The 24,384-nt window shown below is 41.9% G+C and overlaps 2 protein-coding genes across 2 annotated transcripts in view; both read right to left on the bottom strand.

Annotated features, from left to right (window-relative positions):
- LOC149445314 (uncharacterized) overlaps nucleotides 1-24,384 on the bottom strand; it is a 117,302-nt gene that overhangs the window by 80,789 nt on the left and 12,129 nt on the right. Inside the window, exons 4-7 of the mRNA XM_089653900.1 lie at nucleotides 23,795-23,850; nucleotides 21,309-23,381; nucleotides 18,364-18,486; nucleotides 534-667 (exon numbers count right to left, since the gene is read on the bottom strand). Of these exons, the coding sequence (XP_089510026.1) occupies nucleotides 534-667; nucleotides 18,364-18,486; nucleotides 21,309-23,381; nucleotides 23,795-23,850 (2,386 nt within the window). The remainder of the gene's footprint in view (nucleotides 1-533; nucleotides 668-18,363; nucleotides 18,487-21,308; nucleotides 23,382-23,794; nucleotides 23,851-24,384) is intronic.
- On the bottom strand, nucleotides 2,905-4,459 carry LOC149445315 (uncharacterized). Its single transcript, XM_089653937.1, has one exon. It carries the CDS (start codon nucleotides 4,234-4,236, stop codon nucleotides 2,905-2,907), a length of 1,332 nt encoding a protein of 443 aa, XP_089510063.1. The 5' UTR covers nucleotides 4,237-4,459.

The following is a 24,384-nucleotide window of genomic DNA, read 5'->3' as shown; positions in this document are numbered from 1 at the left end:
CACAGGTGGCAACCTATCACGGGACCATGCTTGAATTCACTGAGCTCCTGAGAGCGGTCCATCCTTTTTGAAGCAGTCTGCATGCCTAGGGGCTTGATTGTATACACCTGTGGCCATGGAGGTGATTGGAACACCTGAATCACATGATTTGGAGTTCTGGCCCAATACTTTTGGCAATATAGTGTATGTGCAATTTTTTTAATTATTTTAACTCTGTCCAGTGGCTTTGTCGTGTGCTAAATGTCTAATAAAATATTGTGACTATATTATTTAGTGTTTTGCTGTCTGAATCACAGAGACCACATCTGATATCTTACAAGTTTGGTTTTCAACTTAAGCAGATAGTATACAGTATACCGTAGCAGTGCCTATTTAGGTTGATTCAACTGAATTCATGAACAGATATTTAATATATAAAGTCAACAACTGAAAAACCATATTTTGAATTCATCGCAAAGATGTACATAATACATACACAGTTCCTGTTAGATTTCCATGAATTGATAGGTAATTGTTAAGTGGATAAAACTTACATAAATTTTATGATATGTCTGTCCAAGGAAAGGGAATCCCATCGGTGGTATGATAAACTGTGAATTGACATCTCTCCCAGTAGCATTAATCTTTTTGTCTCCAACATTATTACCATATGGGTACAGCAAACTCTCTGTAAAAAAAAAAAAGTTACTATTTTTTATATATATATATTATATATATATATATATATATATATATATATATATATATATATATATATATATAAATAAAAGCATGTTGGGTTAAATTACTCTCTCTAGCAGAAATCGAAAAGTGTAAAAATTGTTTTGAAAATATTAATATTTACTTACCTGCGTAATTTTAGGCTCCATATACATTAGCATTTTTATAAGCTCAAAATAGTTAGATGAAAAACGCTGATAATAGCATTTTTGTGCCAGCTTGTAGTAGCGTTTTAGTAGCGTTTAGACGCCATTAGAAGTGTTAGCATTTTACAGTACATGTATAAAAAAAAAGCTAGAAAAGAGCTGTTAGGCGCATTTTAGGAGTGTTTAGGAGCATTCAGTATTTTTTGTGCTGGAAAGATGCTCCCAAAGACGCTACAAAATCATTTGTTTCTGCTCCTAAATGCTGAAAGCTTGAAAAATGCTACTAGCCTTAAGTAGTGTATATGGACACATACTGTAGGATAACACTTGTAGGAGCTTAAAAAAGTACTAGTGTGCATGGCGCTAAAGAGCCTGAAATAAATGTAAACATAATTATACAAACACAATTTAAAAGCACCACAGGTCTGGCCACCTTTCTAGGAAAATCTGTGTCTGTTGTAGTTAGGTGAGGGCTATTTTGTCACCAACACACCTTATTTTTTAACGAAAACCTTCCTTCCTGTTCATATACAACCTTGCCAGTGATAGGGAGACAAGTACTCTAAGGGCAACTGGAGTGATCTCCTGATGGAAGACCTGCTGGATGTAATCTGAAGACCTGCTGGGTGGGATGTACAGACCTGCTTGATGGGGTTTGAAGTCCACCTGGGTTGGAATGCTATTTTAGGAGTTTTCAAAGTCCTGTTGGTGAAATTGGTTCTGCAGTCTCTTGCTATGGCGGGAGTGTGGGAAAGTTTGGGAAAGTTAAGCAAGTCTATAAAATTACTTAGGAGCACTTCTCATGCCTTTTATTTCCTATGCATTGGTTCCTTGCTGAGTGGCTAGACAGATGAGTGGTAGATGTGAGGTATTTTTCTTGTCTGCTCCAGGGCTATGCTGGCTTTTGCGTCTTTGTCTGGAGGGCTAGGAGAGACTAGGTCGCCACCAGCCATGACACAAGGTATAGACATTGCTACTGCCAGGTTCTGGATGACACCCTTAATGTTTTTTCTCATCTCGTTAGAGATATGACCACTGTCCAATGTTTGGGTGGGGCCCAGCATTAAAGCAGCAGCCGACACCTTATGGTAACTTCTGTACAGTTTCAGGTAGACATTGAATAATTTTTCCATACTATGCGTCAGGGGATACAACTCATGGGGCCCCAGGGCAATAGGGGATCATGGGGCCCCTGTGTCCTCACCCACACTCAAACCACACCCAAAAAAGCCTATGAAAGATACCAGGGGTATCTCATGAAGCCCCTTACTGACCCCGGGCCCTCGGGCAGTGCCCGGGTTTCCGAATGGTCAGTACGCCCCTGCTACGGGTACACTTTACAGTAAGGTGGTCCAACCAGATGGACCAGTAAACAATAACGTTTTATAAAGGATTAAATACCTTATTAAAATTAAGAAGCTTTCTTAGCAGATATCAAGGCTTCATAATTTCAATGTTAGTGAGGCTACTATATATTCTTCATGTATTTTTTATGTGTCACCACCTAAAATTAACAAAGCAACTTTACTAGAGAAAAAGTGCACTCCATCCTTGAAGAGAAACCTATAGGTAATAGTATATATCCATGGCAATATTTAAGCAAGGGGGGAGATTTACCAAAACTTGAGCACTCACAATCTGGTGCAGCTGTGCATGGCAGCCAATCAGCTTCTAACTTCAGCTTGTTCTCAGTTAAGTTTTGACAATAAGACGTGGAAGCTGGTCAGATTCTGAGCAGAGCTGCAGCAGATTTTGCACTCTCCAGGTTTAGTAAATCAACCCCAATGTTTTTGCACTGTTTTAGGATCAAAAGTGCTACCACACACTACCACACTGTCACATTAGTAAATTGGAAAGAAATAATGTGCAGGTCCCAGCACGGACTATATTTGCCAATAATAGATGGCTCTCTCACCGCATGTCATTTCTGGTCTCTGCATGTATAAATCAGATATAGACGTACGCTGACCAATATATTCTTAACATATAAGTACCTAGGAATCTGGTTTGTGATCAAACGTGACTTATGTATATAAGTTTAAAAGCACACACCATAGCCTGAATTAAGGAGAGAACTTCTGCATTCATAGGACCCCAGTAGGTTGACACAGTATGACTTTTCCTGGCAGGTGTTAGCAGTGGCGCATTCGTCAGTATCATCACATTGATGTCCATCACCATGAAATCCAGGCTTGCATTCGCAGAAGAAACTTCCTATTGTATTTCTACAGATGGCATGAGGGTGACAACCTTCATTTCCTACCATACATTCGTTAATGTCTGTACAGATATCTCCACTTGACAAAAATCCTCCAACACAACTGCAGAAGTATGATCCTGGTTTGTTCACACACACAGCTTGCTTGGCACAATAGCTTCCAGCCATTGAACATTCATCTACGTCAATGCATGAGTTGTCTTTCTGATTATATCCCGGAGGACATGTACAATAATAGGAGCCAGGTACATTGACACAGATGGCAGTGTTGTCACAAAAGAGAGTTTTGTTTAGGCATTCATTGATATCTACACAGGTGTTGCCTTGGGTTTTATATCCTTTGTCACAAGAACAATAGTAGGAGCCTGGTGAGTTAGTACAGACCATGTGATCAGGACAAACGGAAACATCAAGGCATTCATCAACATCTTGACAGATCTTACCATCTCCTCTAAAGCCATATAGACATATACAGACATAAGTCCCAAGTGTGTTGTAACATGAAGCCTTTTCATGGCAGGCTGTGTAATTATATAAACACTCATCAATATCGATGCAACTTTCACTGCTGTTGGTGAATCCTACATCACACTCACAACTGTAAGACCCAATGGTATTGATACATTTGTAGTGCATACCACAGGTCGATATGCCTAAGTCACATTCATCAATATCTATGCAGACACCTTTGATATAATGAAAACCAAAGTCACAATGACAAAAATAAGAGCCAACTGTGTTGACACAGTAAGAGTTATTATAGCAGATGCTTGGTTGGTGGTCCTGCATGCATTCATCTATGTCTTCACAGTAGGAGCCATTCCCCATATAACCATTACCACAGATACAAGAATATGACCCAGGGCTATTAAAACATGAGCTGTAATGATGACAATTGATGGGGTTCAAGCATTCGTCAATGTCTATGCATGTTGTTCCATTTTTTTTATAACCACCCCAGCACTGGCATATATAAGTTCCAAGGCTATTGATGCAGGTGGAATTCTCTGGACACACTGAAGGTTCAAGGTTGCACTCATCAATATCTTCACAATGGCTGCCATTCCCAGAATATCCACTATTACAAATACATTGAAAAGACCCATCTGTGTTGATGCAGCTGGCATTATCGTGGCATATGGTCTCATTCATGCACTCATCTAAGTCTCTACAGGTGCCATTAGCAAATGTATATCCAAAGTGGCAAAAGCATAAATAAGAGCCAATAGTGTTTTCACAGTGAGAGTTGTTACCACAAATATGACCGTCTGAGCATTCGTTCACATCGATGCAGTTGATTCCATTGCCTTGGAAACCAATAAGACAAGCACACTGGTAAGAACCTGCAGTGTTGGTGCACTTTGAATAAACACTGCAGTGGTTCCCACTGTCTTGGCACTCATCAATGTCCCAGCAGTCAAAGCCATTTCCTGTGAATCCATTCACACACGTGCAGTTGTGACTTCCAGGCGTGTTTGTGCAGGTCGCTGATTTGTGGCATCCTCCATTTTGTGTCTGGCATTCATCAAAGTCTATAATTTGTTACCAAAATAAGTGTCAGGAAATGGTGCCATGATTTTTATAAATACAAACAATGTATGATAACATCATGAAGGGGGTTTATATAGTTGCAAACGACTCCCTGCTGTTATAGTTGTAGCGCAGACTTATATATATTCATAGGATATACAGGATACTATATGTGTACATTTCTTAGCAACAATACTGTAAATAAATGAGATATTTGCAATTGACACTATAATAGTAAGTCATTTAAAATTGTAAAGCTCAGATGCAGGTAAAAATTGTGACTTATGTAAAACGTATTGGGTAATGTTAATTCATTATTACACAAAATAGAAAAGAATCTTCAACAGGAGACACCAATCTAATTGCCGTTCCAGAATTCCAGCACTACAGGAATATGCAGAGATTCATAAGGATTCAATTAGAAACACCATTCTATGAACCCAGAGAAATTAAAGTGTATGAGAACAGGGACTCTCCACTGTCAGAATACACTGATCAGGGGTGCAGCTGCTGATCAACAAAAGCTTCCCAACCAGGGGCGGACTGACAACTCCTGGGGCCCCCAGGCAATAGGGAACCATGGGGCCCCTGTGTCCTCGCCCACACTCAAACCACACCCAAAAAAGCCTATGAAAGGTACCAGGGACATCTCATGGGGCTCCCTACTGACCCCGGGCCCTCATTGCCCGAGTTCCCCAATGGTCAGTCCGCCCCTGTTCCCAACATTCCCATTTTACAGAAGTCAATCTAACAATCAACTTCTGTTGAGTGCAGGTGGGCACACATGGATTAAAAATCTGGTCCCGGCTGAACTGGACCAATTTCCATCTATCTATGGCCAGCATTAGTCAGTTGTCACTGGAAAAGGTTTATTGAAAGATTTCCCTTTATCTATTATTATGATGACAACTGTTTAATTACCCCATTTCTGATTTGCGGAACTTAAGCAATGATGAAAATTACTATTTTATCAGAAACGTAAAAAATGGCGAATATAAAGAAAGGATTTTGGTTCGCCATCGCTTTCTGTTCCCAACATTCCCATTTTACAGAAGTCAATCTAAAAATTAACTTCTGTTGAGTGGAGGTGGGTACACATGGATTAAAAATCTGGTCCCGGCTGAACCGGACAAATTTCAATCCATCTATGGCCAGCATTAGTCAGTTGTCACTGGAAAAGGTTTATTGAAAGATTTCCCCTTATCTCCTGTTATGATGACAACTGTTTAATTACCCCGTATCTGATTTGATGAACTTAAGCAAGGATGAAAATGACTATTTTATCAGAAACTTAAAAAATGGAGAATATAAAGAAAGGATTTTGGTTTGCCATTGCTTTCTGTTTCAGAGAAAATGGTCACCAGACCAAACAGTGAGGGTGAATCTACTTATCAGGGCATAGCAGCACTAAAAAAAAATTGACAGGGTTCTAATTTTCAGTGTTCTATCCAAAACTCCAAAAAGATAACTCCTTGGTATACCTACATTTTAAATTTGAACTCTTTAAAATTTTGCACCGTTCTTTCAAAAACATTGATGTGCTGGCAAGATGTATGGTCAAAGGATATAAGTCTACTAGATTTAAAGGTTACTTTCAGTTCATTATAATGGAACCTGAAAATGGTTTTAGACATTCACAAACAATTTTTAATAAATTCTATTTTATATCAGAAAGCAGGGTTTCAGTATAAAACTTCAGCCTTAGACATATGTATTTGGCATTTATATGGTATAACATATCCAAAAGTATGGCAATAGTGTACGAAAGAAACAATGAAGTATTTTGAGAGTGGATAATAGAATCAGTAAAGGTGTGGTAAGTATTTCTAATATGGACAAAGGGAAGAGTGGGTGTGGGCAGGGGAAATTGGTAGAGGGACCTCCCAGAATTATCTTCCTGGGGTAAGGTGGAAGGACTATTGAATTATGACCAGATAAGAACCTAGAAGTGTAGGAGGTGATAAGGTTCACAGACCTATCCAGGGATGAAAATGGAACAGAACTTTTGAAGTTTAAGTTTGCAGTTACTTTTCAAAGTAATTCAAGAGCACCTTCTTAATTTTGACACAACATACAGGCAATTAGCATTTTTCTAAGAAGATCAGTAATAGTAGCTCCCGTATTTTGTAAAAAAAAGTCGTTTAAGACAGAAGGATCATTCTGCTTATTTTACTTGCTTCTATAGCCAAACAAAATGACTGAAGTGTTCTTTTGCAGAAATCCTAACCGGTATATGGCTTTGACTGTACTCCCTTTGTCATTGCTAAAGTCAAACTTGTAGACACATCTTCGAAAAGAAAAGAACTCCAGCGAGCAATGTTGCCTATGACAACCAATCAGATTCCATTTTACATTTCACAGAAAAGGTCTGACTTCGGGTTAGAGAAGTTGCTTTTCTTTGTATCCTCCATTTTCTTATATTTCTGATAAAATTATACTTTTAATCCTTGCCTAACATCCTCAAATCAGATACCTTCTTGAATATGAGAAGGTGATTGTAGCCGTATTAGTGCATTTGCACTCGCTTTTGATGTATCTTATCTGTAGCCTTTTTTTTTCTCAATCCCTTCTAACATTCTGCTTAAACTTTGTGATTTGTAATAGTACTGTTTGGACTTTGAAGAAGGGGACATACCCCAAAAGCTTGTCCTCAAAATTGTATGTTAGTGCAAATAAAAAAAGTATCACGGACAGTACTCAATTGAATATGAGAAATAACTACAATGTAGGTAAACTAACCTCTTTAAAACAAATGTTTTGTAAACTAGAATTGCTGAAGTCCCAAAAAAATAGAAAATAAACATTTATATAAAAGAGATTCAGAATTCAAAGGGCTACTTGGTCCAGATGAAATATTTCCATTTTTGATACATGATAGACTTCTTATACTTTTCAGGCATTCATACAGAGCAGAAACAAGCAAACTTTTTTTAGTCTTCCCATTGCTTCATGCTTTAGTTTTCAGAGATGGGAGTTTGCATCTGGTAAGTTTTGGGAGAAGACTTAGTCACAATCCTTCCTTAAACTGAAAAGTGTCTCTACTACTAAAGCTTCCCCAATTCTTAAAGCCACAAAACATGTGCAGGGGGAAGCTTCCACTGTATGGCCTGGATGTAAGCACTGCAGGTCTCATAGTCCAGAGCTCTATGGTTACACCTCTATGCAAAACAATGTGGCTGGAGCTGTCACCTAGTCTCCCGTTATGGCACCATCCCCAAAACAAAACATTTCCATCCTAATCCCCTCCTATTCCAAAAATAAGGAATGGGAGAAATGAATTACCATGAGACTTTAAGTGTGCCTTGGCAGAAATATACAACTCAATACTGTTAAATACAAGATTACAATAGTTAAAAAACATTAAAATCATGTAATCGAGTACACAACTGCCATATTGTAATTGTTATCAGGTAAGTACATAATCCAAATATAGAAATAGATGGATTGACGCGTTTTGCACAAGTTGTTTCCTCAGGATCCAGGCTTCTATTTTGGGAGTTGGTATAGCTATTGAAATACAACAAAAACATTGTAAGTTATACTAACAAACAATAACTATCCAAAGAAAAAAAAACCCCCAACATAATATACATAAAATATATACAGCCACCCCCACTAGAACACAGGAGAATGGAAGAGAGAGGGGTGTTTTTCTCTCTCTCTATCTCTCTCTTCCATTCTCCTCTGTTCTGGTGGGGTGGCTGTATATATTTTTTGTATATTATGTTGAGTTTGTTGTTTTTTCTTTGGATGAATATTGTGTGTTAGTATAATTTTAGAATTTTATTGTTTTTATATCGACTCCCAAATATAGGCAAGGATCCTGAGGAAGCAACTTGTGTGAAACGCGTTGATCTATCATGCCATTTCTGTGTTTGGCTTATGTACTTATATAACGATGATGACATGACAGTGGGTATACTCGATTACACAATTTTAAGGTTTTTTAACTATTGTAATAAAGTTCTTTTAATTTATTGGTATTGTCTTGTATACTCCTAATCAGGGGTGGACTGACAACTCATGGGGCCCCCGGGCAATAGGGGATCATGGGGCCTCTGTGTCCTTGCCCAAACTCAAATAAGCCTATGAAAAAGGTACCAGGGGCATCTCATGGGGCCCCCTACTGACCCCGGGCCCTCGGGCAGTGCCCGAGTTTCCAAATGGTCAGTCCGCCCCTGCTCCTAATAAGGCACTTTTACAGTCCCCATGATAATTCATTTCTCCTATTCATTATTTGTGGAATTAGGAGTTACCACTCCTGGTAACTAACAAAACAGAGCTTGGGGCCATGTGTTTTCCTGAATAGCCTGGAGGAGAAGAAGCAGAGATGTGACCATAGCTATGGGGACTATAAGGGCTCATGTACACTGCGGCTGATAAACTCACGTTTAGGAGCTGTTCAGCGTTTTTTTTTTCAGCAGCCCCTGAACTCCCCCTAATGTTTTCCTATGTGTCCATGTACACATCTTCGTTTACAGTTATTTACAGGCATTTGAGTTTACAATGCAGAAAACTTGCGTTCAGCAGTCAATTTTATCAGCGTTTCAAACGCAAAACCCTTGTAAATGAGAAAAAACGCAGCAAATCATGTTTATAAGTGTTTGCGTTTGAAATTTTTTTTTAACTCTTCTAGTTCCCGATGCTGTTCAGAGCCTTTTTTCATCGTGAAAAATGCATGCAAAGCGTTTTCAAGGTATATAGATGGACAAAACACTGAACACAGGATGTTCCTACCAAGCTTCTCACACATTGTAATGACCAATTCACACCTCAGACCTCTCCCACCCTTGGAAACAAAAGATATGTTAATGAACATTGACACCTCAAATTCCTCATGAGGACCCCCTGCCAGGTGACCTTAATGACTCCCTGCACCAGACACCTTTCCCACCCTTGGAAACAAAAGAAATGTTAATGAGCAACTCACACCTAGCTAATCTCAACACATACTGCTGTCTCTGCTTCTACTCTCTGTATTTCTCTGAAACAGTCTGAAATAGTTAATAATTTACCACTTTTCAGTGCATTCTGGGCATTTGGGAGGTGCTCCTGTGCTTATCTTTAAAAAGCGCTTCTAAACGCAAATGCGCATAAACGCGGCTAAACAGATGTTTTTAACCTACGTTTTCCAGCAGTCAGTTTCCATCGTTCAGAGTGTCCCGTGTACATGGAGTCTTAGACCTGAAATGCTTGCATCCATGCATGGATGGAAGTACAGCAAGAGATGTACTCCCCTAGGCAAGTAAAAGAACACATTTGACAGGTGTAGAATAAAGCCACCTCAATGGGAGGTTTCTTTTCTACTAACGGAATGTATAACTGCTGTAATACTGTGATTTTTAACCATTCTTCTACCTAAACCCTGAACAAATGACCTTGGCGCTTCCAGCATATACCCTGGTCCAGGGGCGGACTGACAACTCATGGGGCCCCCGGGCAATAGGGGATCATGGGGCCCCTCTGTCCTTGCCCAAACTCAAAAAAGCCTATGAAAAATGTACCACGGGCATCTCATGGGGTCCCCTACTGACCCCGGGCCCTCAGGGCAGTGCCCAAGTTTCCAAATGGTCAGTCCGCCCCTGCCCTGGTCTCAATACAGGACTGCTGCAGCCAAGCTGCCTTCAAATATTTGCACATCCAGAAAAGAAAAGGTCTATATGTACTCTTTACCAGGTTACTGCAGTTCTTACTGAAATAAAAACAACTGTTAACAGCATGGCTCTAGCAGTACAGCCTTTACATGTTTTGTACCTTAGCAAGCCTATCATCAAGGCATGGTGGGGGACCAGATTCTAACAAACAAACCAAGCGTGACTTATTATCTAACCTCTAAAATGAGCCATTAATTCTTAACCTCCCACTAACCCTTAAAGTTTATGTAAATCCAATCACTCAAATCTCAACACAGTAAACTTTTGCTTGTTAATGACAAATAAAAAGTAATTTAATATTTTTAGATCAACCGTTTTTAATAAAATAATACCTGGTAATCCTGCCACGAAGCTCCTTGTTCAGGTGACCACACTTTGACCTTGCCTCATAATTGTGCTCTTGTGTTATCGCCCTGTCGCAGGCTTCCGATAGAGGCTAAGTGGCCTTTTTGTCACCCATTGTTGTCACCATCAGGAAACACATTCTGAGGCTGCTGAAAAATTGCTTGTTTTGCTTGTTTTTTTTTTTTTTGTAATATAGTGGCAATATTTTATGGAACACTGTGCATTAGCAAATAAATGTAATTTCCATTAGGATTTATACTCACCGGCCCCTTTATTAGGTACACCTTGCTAGTGCCAAGAAAATCTCCCCCACACCATGACACCACCACCACCAGCCTGACCCATTGATACAAGGAAGGATGGATCCATGCTTTCATGTTGTTTACACCAAATTCTGACCCTACCATCTGAATGTCACAATAACCAGTCTGCCCATTCTCCTCAGATCTCTGACATCAACAAGGCATTTTCTTCCACACAACTGGATATTTTCTCTTTTTTGGACCATTCTCTGTAAACCCTAGAGATGGTTGAGTGTGAAAATCCCAGTAGATCAGCAGTTTTTGAAATACTCAGGCCAGCCTGTCTGGCACCAACAAACATGCCACGTTCAAAGTCACATGAATCCCCTTTCTTCCCCATTTTGACGCTCAGTTTGAACTTCAGCAAGTCGTCTTCACTACGTCTACATGCCTAAATGCATTGAGTTGCTGCCACGTGATTGGCTGATTAGCAGTTTGTGTTACTAAGCGATTGAGCAGGTGTACCTAATAAAGTGGCCAGTGAGTGTATATTTAAATCTGAACCCTAAACTGTTTAACCCAAACCCAACTCTAAACTAAACCTCTAACCCCTGATCATAACAGTAAATCGACCCCCTAAACCACGTGTCAAACACAAGACCCGTGGGCCCAATCTGGCCTGCCAGTCTGTTTCATGTGGCCCTCACACCTCTATATTTTATGAATATCTGTTATAGGGGTTTAGCACTGCTTCAGCACCATCAGTACCATCAGAAGTTTGGAACATACAGGGAGGTTGACAGAGAGGAAAACTAAAATAGCATCCCTCTATTCAATTTTCTCTGGGTTGAAGCATTTCCATGGCACCCTCAGATTCTGGGATTTGGATGGGAGATTGATGGTTAGGGGATAAACAAACAACAATAGAGGACAATATACACAAAATTAGAGGTGCAGTGTCAGGAATGGACTTGCCAATAACGGTGGGACTCACCTGCCTTGTGGGCTGCAGTACCAGGGCTGGCCAGCGGGTGCTCTCAGCAATCAGAGACTCACCCCTGCAGTCAGCCAAAACACCTGAAGCTGATTGCAGGGGTTGTATTTAAGAATGGCCAGACTCACAGTCAGGGCCTTGGTGTGTGTTTTTCCATGGGCCCCTGTATCTTGTAACCTGCATTCCTGTTCCTGTTTCTGCCTGACTTGTTGCCGACCCTGCCTGATCCTGACCTCTGCTGACTTCTCCTGTTTGATCCCTGGCTTGTGACCCTGACCATTCTCTCCGCCTGCTCCTCCTGTACCTACCTGCCCGATAGTTATCGACCCGGCCTGTCTGACTACGTTGTGCTCTATATGTGTATGTACCTGTGTATCTATATCAGTTTAGGTTTGGGTTTGTTTCACCTTGTTGTATGTATTTGTGTTAGCTTGGGGTTTGGTGCACTGCGTTTATATTTGTATTGTTAGTCTCAATAAATTATATTATTTACTATATCTGAAGCCTACGTTTCCCTGTGTCAGTCCACACACTTCTGGTCACACCCGCATCCCTGACATGCAGTATATCACAGATTTTGTTCCCGGGGTGTGGCAGCACAACAACAGTATCATAGCATTCCCATGAAAGAAGTATGCGATTCATGATAGAATTAGGCAAAGAGGCAATACTTTATGGAACACTGTGTATTGGTAAATAAATGTCATTTCCATTAAAATGTACATATTTTTAAACCTAAACCCTTTAACCCAAACCATAACGCTGAACTAAACCCTTAACCCCTGATCATAACACTAAATCAACCCCCTAAACTACATGTGTAAAACACAAGGCCCATCGGCTGAATCTGACCCACCAGGCTATTTCATATCTTCCTACCACCTCTCCTGCAGCTGTGGCACCCTCCTTGTCTCTGCCCAACCTTGTCTCAGTAGTCAGCAGCAGAGATGAGGACAGAACTCCTCCTACAGATCCTGTGCCTCTCTGTGCAAAAGCAGCACCCCCTCATCTTTGCCTCTCCTGATCTCAGAATTCAGCAAACTCCAGCAGCTGACTCCAGCCCTCCTTTGGTCCTCTACCAGACTCTGCACTTCCTGCTTCCCAGTTCCACCCCCAGCTTCTTCCCGGCAGTAGCCGGGGGAGCTTTTGACATCTGATGTAAGGTGGGAGGAGTACTCTGGACATCTAATCTTACAGATACAACCAGCCCTTTGAGGGCAACCATAATGCTGATGTGGCCCGTGATGAAATGGAGTTGGACACCCCTGTCCTAAACTAATCATGAATGGTTAATAACCCTTCTGCAGCATAACCACTTCATCCAGGGCTGGAAGCAGTGGTGCCAGTCCCTTTGACAAGAGCTACTGTGCCTTTGCGAAAAAAACAACTGATTTGTCCCTTATCATCTCTGCTATCCAAATTCCTGCAGTAAGGTTTTACTCTATGCAGGGGTGGACTGACAACTCATGGGGCCCCCGGGCAATAGGGGATCATGGGGCCCCTGTGTCCTTGCCCAAACTCAAAAAAGCCTATGAAAAAGGTACCAGGGGCATCTCATGGGGCCCCCTACTGACCCCAGCCCCTCGGGCAGTGCCGAGTTTCCAAATGGTCAGACCGCCCCTGCTCTCCTGGCACTTCCCCCCTCCCCCACCATCTGCTGCAGGGGAATTGTCAGGATGGAGAGCAGGGAAGGGGCCAGTAAATATGTAATGTACCGGATCCTTCATTTTCTGAATGGAGAGAGTCAGTGATTGCTACTGAACGCTCCTGTGTCCATTCATAACTGAGGCATGGTAAACTGTGTTTACTATGCTTCATTTTGTGTTATTTTGTGGAAAAACAAAGGAAACGTGTTTTTTTCTAGCATTCCAACATTTCACTTCACCAGTATTTATGCTGAACACTAATCTATAAACATTTTCAGATTTAAATATGATATGGAAAACCAACGTAACAGGGATGCTGCTATTTATGGCAATGGATAATGAAGAGAAATAAGACATAAATATATTTTATGAACAATTGTTTTAGGGGTTGGCACTACTGCAGCACCATCAGTGCCATCAGCAGTTTAGATCAGACAGGGAGGCTGACAGCAAGAAAGACTAAAATAGAATCTTTCTATCCAATATTTCTCTGGGTTGAAGCATCTCCATGGCACCCTTATATTCTTGGATTGGGATGGATGATTGATGGTTAGGGATAAACAACAATACACAGTAATAGAGGACAGTATACACAAAAATAAAGGTGCAGGATATCACAGATTTTGTTCCCAGGGTGTGGCAGTACAACAGTATCATAGCATTTTAATGTAAGAAGTATCAGAGTCATGATACATTTAGGCAAAGAGGCCAACAATGTAGAAGAAGCCAAAATTAGATTTTTCTTGCATTACCAAAATATCATAGCATTTCAATGTCAGCAGTGTCAGATTCATGACACAACTAAGCAAGGAGGACAACCATGAAGAAGTAAAAATTGGAATTTTCTTGTAGGATTTTTTCAGCACTACAACAGTATCAACACATTCTCACTACAGAAGCATCACATTCAAAGAAGAAGAAATAAGAAGGAAATAAAAGGTGGAGAAAGAAGAAGGAAGAAAAAAAGGAGGAAGAAGCAGGAGGAGGAAAAATACGAATGAGGAGAAAGACGAAGAAGGAGGAAAAAGAAGGAGGAAGAAGAAGGAGGACAAAGAAAAAGGAGGAAGAAGGGGGAGGAGGAAGAAGAAGAAGGAGGAGGGAAAATAAGGAGTAGGTGGACAAAGAAGGAGGAGGAGGAAGAAGAAGAAGGAGGAGGAAGAAGTAGAAGGAGGAAGAAGAAAGAGGAAGAAGAAAGAGGAGGAAAAAAGAAGGAGGCAGAATTAAAAGGAAGAAGAGGTTTTTTTCAGCACAGATTAAGGATTCAGCTAGGCAAAGAGACCAACAATAAAGAAGAAATAGAAGCCAAAATTGGAATTTTCTTGTATGAAAATTTCCCTTGCAAGGTTTTCCTTCCCTTGCAGAGGAAGAATCTTCATGAAAATTTCCCTTGAAAAATTCTACTTCCCCTGCAAAGGGAACAGCCTACTTTTCTTTATTAAATCAACCCCACTGAGTACTTTGAATGAGCCTCCCCACACTCATTGAGTAATCCTCCATAATTGTTCTCTATGATGCTGAATGCTGGAACTCCAGAGTGGTGTTGAAACACAGACGTCTATTTTACATTGGTTCACCTAACCCCTTTTGGGCATTTCCTGCCCAACAATTAGTTCCACTGAACACTGACAAAGTACTAGAATCTTGCTAGTTAATAACAGTTTTTCAATTGTCTGCCTTCGGCGCCAGAAAAATCACCATCACTAGATGTCTGCCCTGTGGGATCTAGTGACACCATCTTGCACCCATTCTGTTAGGGACCAGCCGGTGGTAGCCTCTAGCGTTCCACAGACCAGAATTCCCCAGGGCGCGGAATCTAAGTTCCGACCTGCTTGTTCACCAGAGCCCCTGATGGTGGAGATGGACTTGGAGCAAGCCGAGACCAGGTCGCGACCCCTGGGTGCAACCAGCTGTGGTAGAGGCACCTGTCGGTGGTACGTAGCAGGTGAGAGTCTGATGTGAGGAGGTAGAGTAAGCGAGGTCAGACAGGCCGGGTCGGTAACAGCGGAGAAGGTCGGTACAAAACAGCAGGCAGAAGAATAAACGGGTCACGGTCCGGGTTTGGCAACAGGAGATCAAAAGTGCAGGAGCAGGCAAGAGAATGGTCAGGCAAGCCAGGGGTCAGAGCAGGAGAAGTCTGCAGATCAGGATCAGGCAGGGTCAGCAGCAAAGTAAACTCACAGGAACACAGGAAAGACCATACGGCACTTGAGCATTGCAAGAGCTAGGTTTAAATAGCCCGTCCGAATCCTGACAGGCGCTCCTGGGTCCTAGTGCTTGCTCGGCGCCGTCATTGGTGACAGGCGCGCCTGGGTCCTAGTGCCCGCCTGCCTGTACATTTTGTCAGGACTCTACGCATGTGCGGATTCGATCGCCGCAGCAATCTTTCCATTCCCTGACACATTCGCTCTACTGCTCCATCATCTGAGCCTCCTACCACTAGTTGTAGCTAGGCAAGGATTCTTGCATTTTGGGGAACTATTGTAAGCTTGAAAGAGTAGGGCCCTCGAACCCCTCGTGTTTTGTCTTGTTACTGTATTGTCTCATGTACTGTCCCCCACTATAATGTACAGCGCTGAGCAAACCTTTTGGCGCTATAGAAATAATGTATAATAATAATAACTTCCCAGGCCCACCATACAAATAGCCATGTAAAAGGCACCAGTCCCTTCTTTACGGTACATCAGTAGCATCAGCAAAGCCAGCATCTTTGAATGGATAGGGAGGGCAATTTTGAATACAAAAATAAAACTTGCATCATCGTTTTTTTAATCACGGAGCAGCAACACCACGACACAAGCATGTACCAAAAACTGAAATACCGGGGCTAACTCTTAAAGAACTCAGCTATTTATTGAGGAACTGCAGGTCAAATCATACATAATATTTAGGATCTTCACCAGGTACATATAAACATGCCATTGAATCCATTTCTATATTCACTGAAAAATGATCAATGTATGTTCATGCACAATTAGCATAAATACCCAAATCTGTTTAGATATCAGTCTTTTGTAATCCCTTGAACAGGAACACTAAGAATAAGGGGGGGGGGGAGGGGTGACCACTATAGGTCAGACTCTGCTGCATTTCAAAGTGCTTTATATCTATCACACTGGAAGCTTCATGACAGAACCAGAGCAGAGTGCTGATCTCATCTGGTTGCTTCCTTCCCTTCATTGTCCAAATAGGCAAGTCCAAGGCTAGGCTGTATTGCTCAGCTGCAGTATAGTCTGCAGAAGGTTCTTAGGGAATGAAGACGTGTCTTGCTCACAACACTGGCTGCACAGAATTACAAATTCTCTAGTAAATAAAACAGTTCACATATTGGTTGTATTTATCTATTGGATTGGATTTCAAATTCAAATAGGGGAAGTACACAAAAATCCAATGTAGAAATTGTGAGGACAGTTGTGGTATATGTTATAATATAGATGTAGTACCCTCCTAGTCAGGCTGATAGGTAAATTCAGTTTTGACTTGTTTTGTAATCGAGGGAGCAGAGATTGTTTGGTCTGCTTTGTTTAGGGTTCCACAGGCTGGGAGCTTTGCTCTGCCACTAGAAGAAACTTCCAGAGCTCAGGTGGGAAAAGTCAAATAGCCAGCCTGCATATTGATGAGGGCCTAGCCAATCCCTGCGGAGGTGCACCCAAATGGTGGTTGGGAAGCTAATTAATAGTCTGGAGCCCTGGAGAGAGGGTGTTTCCCCATTAAGGAGAGTTCCCAGCCTCAGGAGGGCTGTTTCCCCCTGAGGTAGCCTATGAACTGGGCTGCTGTTCTGTGAGGTCACAGTGGTACATTGACCTCAAAGTGACTTGCAACTGAGTGCAGGATGTCTTCGAAGGGATCTGGTCTAGAGAAGGACTGTCTCACTCACTGGATTGTGTCTGAAGGAAGCTTGTGAGTAAAGACCCTAAACTGATCCTGTGACTGTACAGAGTCCGGGAGAATGCACTGGGTACCATCAGTTGTGTACTGGCACATGGTAACCAGATTTGAAAGACACTTGCCCTTGGACTTCAGCTTTGAGGGAATAGACTGTTCATTATTCACATTCACTTCAGGAGAAGATTGTCCTCTGACTCTTGTTTGCTTGTCATTTTCAATTATCTGATGCCCTAATCCCTCTTATATTCCACATTCTGCCAGCAATAAACTACAAAAAGACAACCTCTAGACTGTTTATTGAAGCCAGAATGCATGAACTGTGAATGGGAGACTGGCGGCCTCTGTACTGTTTGGCAAAGAACTAGTTAATATCTGCAGCCCCTGCCACATACGTATATACATATATATATTTTCCTATGGAAGAAATAATAAGAAAGGTTGAATGGTTGATTGCTTGATGTAAGTTTTTGAGTAATGTGTTTAGCACAATAAACTGGCATCCTCAGACTTTCAGTTCTACGTATGTAACTCTACAGTATGTAGCTGTATACTCAGTTTCTCTATGATAACAGTTCATAAACATAGTCCTAAGGTGGGCACTATGGTTCATGTCAGGGGCAGACTGACCATTCGAATACTTGGGCACTGCCCGAGGGCCCGGGGTCAGTAGGGGGCCCCATGAGATGCCCCTGTTACCTTTCATTGGCTTTTTCATAGGCTTTTTTGGGTGTTGGCGAGGACACAGGAGCCCCATGATCCCCTTTTGCCCAGGGGCCCCATGAGTTCTCAGTCCACCCCTGGTTCGTGTATAGCATGTACAGCATCTATCTGGTTAAAATTGGGGCAAAAGAAAGATACCCATGTGGCCATAGCAAAAAATCAGATTTAAGCTTTCACTGGATTGAACTGGAAAAAATAAGATATATAATCCATTTGGTTATGATGGGTAACCATTAGAACACAGAGGACATCAATGTATTTACCTGTGCAGCTGGTTCCATTCCCTTGAAATCCACTCTTACAATTGCATTGATAACTGCCAATTGTATTGAGGCAATCTGCAAGGGGGTGACAATTGTGGCTGCCAGTCGAACATTCGTCAATATCTGTAAGAAATAAATATTTGGCTATGACATAATTACATCAAACATACATAGAATTCGAACAAAATGTTTGTCAATCCTTTGGCTCATATTTCGGACAGTTTTTGTTTTGCCCAGATTTCAGGTAAAGGACAGAACTATGTGTAGGATATATACAGTATATATCAATATATATATGTTTTTTATATATACAGACAGATAGCATCTTGGTAACAGCTAGACCTGCATTTACACATTAAAAGTGAAATTCCTCAAGATTGATAAAATAGAATTGGCATACTTGATCTGCCAATTCTATTCTATCAATCATGGGGAATAATGATGGGTCGAACACCCCCCTGTTCAGTTTGCGGTCGAACATTCGAACCTACTGAAAGTTTAATCATGAACTTTGAACAGAGCGGACAATTAACTAAGCGGTATCTTACCACAGCTGAGTATAGGGTAAGATAACGCACAGCTACTAAAAAAATGTTTCAGCTGTCAGTGGGGTTCCCTGCTGATAGATGAACGCAAAAAGAATTGCTGGAATTGCTCCGCAATTAAAAATTAAAAAGAAAACCACGTGGGATCATCCCCCCCCTATCCTACCAAGCCCTTCAGGTATAGTATAGATTTTGAGGGGAACCCCCACTCCAAAATTTAGGAAAAAAAATGATCTGGGGATCCAACCAAAAATCCATACCAAACCCTTATCTGAGCATGCAGCCTGGCAGGTCAGGGAAGGGGGGGGGCCGAGCAAGTGCCCCCCTGACCTATTTGAGGCTACATGCCCTGAATATGGGGGGGTGTTTTGGGGCAAGGGGGCTCCCCCAAAGCACCTTGTGGGGACAACCGTAGCTGGTGGTTGTGGGGGTCTGTGGGCAGGGGGCTTTTTGGAATCTGGAATTTAAATTTAACAAGGGGGCTTCCAGATTCCCCTCCCCCAGTGAATGCATATGGGGTACATGCTACCACTACTCATTCACAAAAAAAAAGTGCAGTTTAAAAAAATGACAGGAGACAGTCTGACAAGTCCATTATTAAAAACAAAAATGTAAAAAAATGTCCCCCAAAGTAGATCCAACGTTAATCACAATGCCCTCCGCCGACCCGAAAAAAAAAAACGCTTTGTCCTCAACACTGGCTCCTGCTGTCTGACAGCTGCACCGGAATAACAGTTCTTAAATACTAATATTAATATAAACCTCCTGCGCTATGAAGTGGAAAATAAATCAAAGGTGGCTGTTAACACCCGCAACTTAATACCTATAAGTGAATGGTGCGAAAACATATAAAAAGTGGTGTAGGGCTCATATATACCATATAAATATAAATAAATGAATAATAATCAAATATTATAAATAATAATAAAAATCATGAATGGTGATTCATAGAAAAATATAAATAGTGATACATAAATATATAGTGACCTGATCCCCTCTGGGATCTTCTAGTGACCTGAAAGCTTGTGAAAATGAAAAACGTGGTCCTAATTGGACCCAATGTGGTAGACACACACAAAGTGCTATCCAATACCTAAATCCCTAATTGGGATCAGTGGCTGGACACAGCCTAAAAAGCAAACAAAACAAGTGTCACATACAAGTGAATCCCTGCACTGGGGGATAATCCCCCTAGTGGAACTTTGCCCCCTTGTGCTGGTGATCAGTGGAACTTTGCCCCCTTGTGCTGGTGGTCAGTGGAACTTTGCCCCTTGTGCTGGTGATCTGTGAAACTTTGCCCCTTGTGCTGGTGGTCAGTGGAACTTTGCCCCCTTGTGCTGGTGGTCAGTGGAACTTTGCCCCTTGTGCTGGTGGTCAGTGGAACTTTGCCCCTTATGCTGGTGGTCAGTGGAACTTTGCCCCCTTGTGCTGATGGTCAGTGGAACTTTGCCCCCTTATGCTGGTGGTTATTGGAACTTTACCCCCTTGTGCTGGTGGTCAGTGGAACTTTGCCCCCTTGTGCTGGTGGTCAGTGGAACTTTGCCCCCTTGTGCTGGTGGTCAGTGGAACTTTGCCCCCTTGTGCTGGTGGTCAGTGGAACTTTGCCCCCTTGTGCTGGTGGTCAGTAGAACTTTGCCCCCTTGTGCTGATGGTCAGTGGAACTTTGCCCCCTTGTGCTGATGGTCAGTGGAACTTTGCCCCGTTGTGCTGATGGTCAGTGGAACTTTGCCCCCTTGTGCTGATGGTCAATGGAACTTTGCCCCCTTGTGCTGGTGATCAGTGGGACTTTGCTCCCTTGTGCTGGTGGTCAGTGGAACTTTGCCCCCTTGTGCTGGTGGTCAGTGGAACGTTGCCCCCTTATGCTGGTGGTCAGTGGAACTTTGCCCCTTATGCTGGTGGTCAGTAATCTCTGTTATTGTGCTTTTCTTTTAAGACAAAATATGTTAATGTATGGGGTTGTTTTTTTCTAAACTAAAACCTCATTATTCAGGTTTAAATGCAGTCTTGGCACTTTGCAATAAATAAGTGGGTTTTGGGATGCAGTTTGGGCAATCAGTCTCTAAAAGATTCGCCATCACTGGTCTATACTGCCTAAAATCCAGTAATACATTGTCTCACCCTGCTCTGCACAGGCTCAGTTGCTCTCTATTTTTAGGCACTGTGCTGAAATTGTAGAGGCTGATCTGCTGACAACTTAAAGATTCACTGCTGCTCAGGGGCTATGGGATTCAGCAAAATGGCCACCTCCAGCAAGAAGAAACAGGAACAATGTAGGCAATTTACAGCACACATTTATTTTGGTAGCATAATTATTAATGTGGAATTTATGTTTCTTGCCAAATAACATTTTTTTTTATCAAGGTGTTATGGGTAAAGTTCCACTTTCGGATGATTACTTACCTAAACAGATTGAGTCATTGAACTTGAATCCTGGTTTGCAGATGCACATGTAAGACCCAGGAGTGTTAACACAAAGGGTTTTGTCATCTTTGCATACATCATTTTGGCATTCATCAGTGTCCACACATGTCACTCCACTGCCCTGGTAGCCAAGATCACATACACATTTGTATCCATAGCCCGTGCTATGACAAAGGCCCTTAGGGTGGCAAGATGGCATGCAGGCAGAGCTTGGAGGAACACAACTTCCGTTGATCACAAGTGTTCCATTCAGACATGAGCAAACATAAGCGCCAACAGAGTTTATACAGACTGTGTCATTGATGCAGATATTGTCTAATGAACATTCATTTAGGTCTTCACATTGGAAGCCATCTCCGACGAAGCCTTCCAAACACTGACAATGGTAAGTCCCTGGGAAATTAGAGCAAATTGCATTTTGATGACAGGTAAGTGCGTTCTTGCATTCATTTATATCAGTACAGTTGAAACCATTGCCTTCAAATCCTTTGTTACAAGTGCATTCATATGAACCAAAAGTATTAGCGCAGGCAGCTTTCAAGTGGCAAGGGTTGCTTTGGCACTCGTCAATGTCATTACAGCTAAGTCCATTGTTATTTGTGAAGCCAGATTTACATTGGCAATAGAAGGAACCAAATGTATTAAAGCACTGTGCGTTAAGTGGGCAGATTCCACTTACAGTCTTGCATTCATCAATATCTTGGCACGAGGTATTGTTGATAGACTGGAATCCAGTGGCACATTGGCATCGATAAGAACCAGGTGAATTTAGGCAACTGGCCCCATACAAGCAGTTCCCATTATTAACTGCACACTCGTCTATGTCTTGGCACTGTTTCACCCCATCGCCCGAGTACCCGCTAGCACAGGAGCAGCTGAAGGCGCCCAGTAAGTTACTGCATTCTGCATTGGCATGACATCCTCCATTACTTTGCGCACATTCATTGATATCTGTACAAGTCAACCCATCTCCTGCAAACCCATTTTTGCATGAACAGGTAAAGCCTCCTTGGTAATTCTGACAAGTTGCATAAGGACTGCAACGCCCAATTTTGCATTCATCAATGTCAACACATTTAGTTTGGTTCAGCGTGAACCCTGAAGCACATTCACACCAATAGGAGCCTTCTGTATTGCGGCATGTGGACTCTGCAGGACAGATACCATCTTGAAAGCATTCATCGATGTCAGAGCAGACAAATCCATTGCCTGTAAAACCAGTTTGGCACATGCAGTTAAAACTACCGAGAAAATTGGCACAATTGGCATGGGCATGGCATTTATTTTCTGTAAGGCATTCATTTATATCGACACAGGTCAAGCCATTGCCATTAAATCCTTCTTTGCAGGTGCAGCTGTAGGACCCTGGGGAATTGGTGCATGTGGAAAATGGGCTGCAGATCTTATCGGTACATTCGTCAATGTCCACACATTTGTTGTCTGTATTCTGGTAGCCAGAAGAACAAGTGCATTGGTAAGAGCCAGCAAAATTTTTACACCCGCTGAATCCAAAGGCCCTGGAGCAAAGCCCAGGGGACTCTGCACATTCATCTATGTCCAAGCACAAGTAGTTGCCGTTCCCTTTGTAACCAGCATTGCAAGTGCACACATAGGATCCAGGACTGTTTGTACAAGTGGCATTCCAATGGCATAAATTAACTTTCTTACACTCATCAACATCAGCGCAATTGACTCCATTTCCCGTGAAACCAGTTTTACATTGGCAGGTCCTATCTCCGGGGGTGTTGGTGCAAGTTGCATCAGCATGGCACCCACCATTGGTGGTGGCACACTCATTGATGTCAGTACAATTAAAACCGTTTCCAGTGTATCCATATTTGCAGAGGCAGCTGTAGCCACCGATGGTGTTCACACACGTGGCTTGCTGGTGGCACTGATGCAGTGAGGTGGTGCATTCGTTAACGTCCACACATGTTTCTCCATTCCCGGAATATCCCGTTTTGCAGACACAGAAGTATTCTCCAGAGGCTGTGCCCATGCATTCAGCATCTTTATGGCATATGAGACCTCTTGATGTGCACATGTTGCTCTCTGGAACAGAGAAGACATCAACCAGTCAAGTAAAACATTGGAATATTGCATTCTCTTTTATTCGATGAAAAGAAACTCAGTTGTCTTTTCAAAGTGTATGGAAAGCCTAAACCTTTTTTTTTTGCTTTAGATAAATTAGGGCATGAGAAAAGATGAGTAGGTCTGATTTTAGGTCCATTGTGGTGTATTCTCAGCCCATTCAAATGAATAAGCTGCCATAACACAATGCATGTTAACTCATGACATACCGCCAACGCTTTGAACTGGATTGGTCTAATTTGGTAATAGTTTGAAAATGAATGAATTTTCACTGAAATGGTGAACATAATAGAATTGAAATGAGCCTGCAATTCCTATGTCCCCAGCTGACAGCAAATACAGGGGTATAAATCACAAAATGATTTTGTCCTTACGTGCAGAGACGTAATTGGCGGTCACCCACAGCCATGTCAGCAGAAATAATGAATACCTGAAAGAAAAAAGAGAAAGGTTTATATGATTTTGCAGTTATACCCGGCACAGATGAAAGGAATCCCTTTACTTTAATACTTAGTGACAAGTGTATCAATTTCTTATTCTTAGGACAAATAAAAGGAAGCTCCGGAAGTAAGCCTTCAATCGCCTGCTCAGGAACAAAACAAAACTGGGACATTTTTAATACAAAGCATTCATTATGAAAATGTATTCATTGCCAGGGTGAACAAGCAAGTATTTGATGTTTTATTCATAATATAAAATACTTTCAATTCTCAGGGATCTGACATTAGTACAAACTGATGCATCATGCATGGGGTGGCCTGTGGTCAATGGCTTGTATACAGCATGTTGCACTCCTCACTCCCCTCATTCGCAGCTATGAATTAACTAAATGTTCAAAGGGGCAGCACAGTGGCTAAATGGTTAGCATTTTCCACCTGCCAGTACTAGGGTCATTGGTTCGAATCCCTACCACGGCACCACCTGCCTGGAGTTTGCATGTTCTCCCTGTGCCTGCGTGGGTTTC

The sequence above is a fragment of the Staurois parvus genome, unplaced genomic scaffold (genome assembly GCF_062004578.1).
Source record: "Staurois parvus isolate SC_StPar_1 unplaced genomic scaffold, SC_StPar_1.0 ptg000727l, whole genome shotgun sequence".
Taxonomy (NCBI): domain Eukaryota; kingdom Metazoa; phylum Chordata; class Amphibia; order Anura; family Ranidae; genus Staurois; species Staurois parvus.
This window is presented reverse-complemented; position numbering and strand designations above follow the sequence as displayed.

Coding starts and splice junctions, on each gene's coding strand:
- LOC149445315 (XM_089653937.1), bottom strand. CDS start 4,236: ATGAATGAGACCATATGCCACGATAATGCCAGCTGCATCAACACAGAT.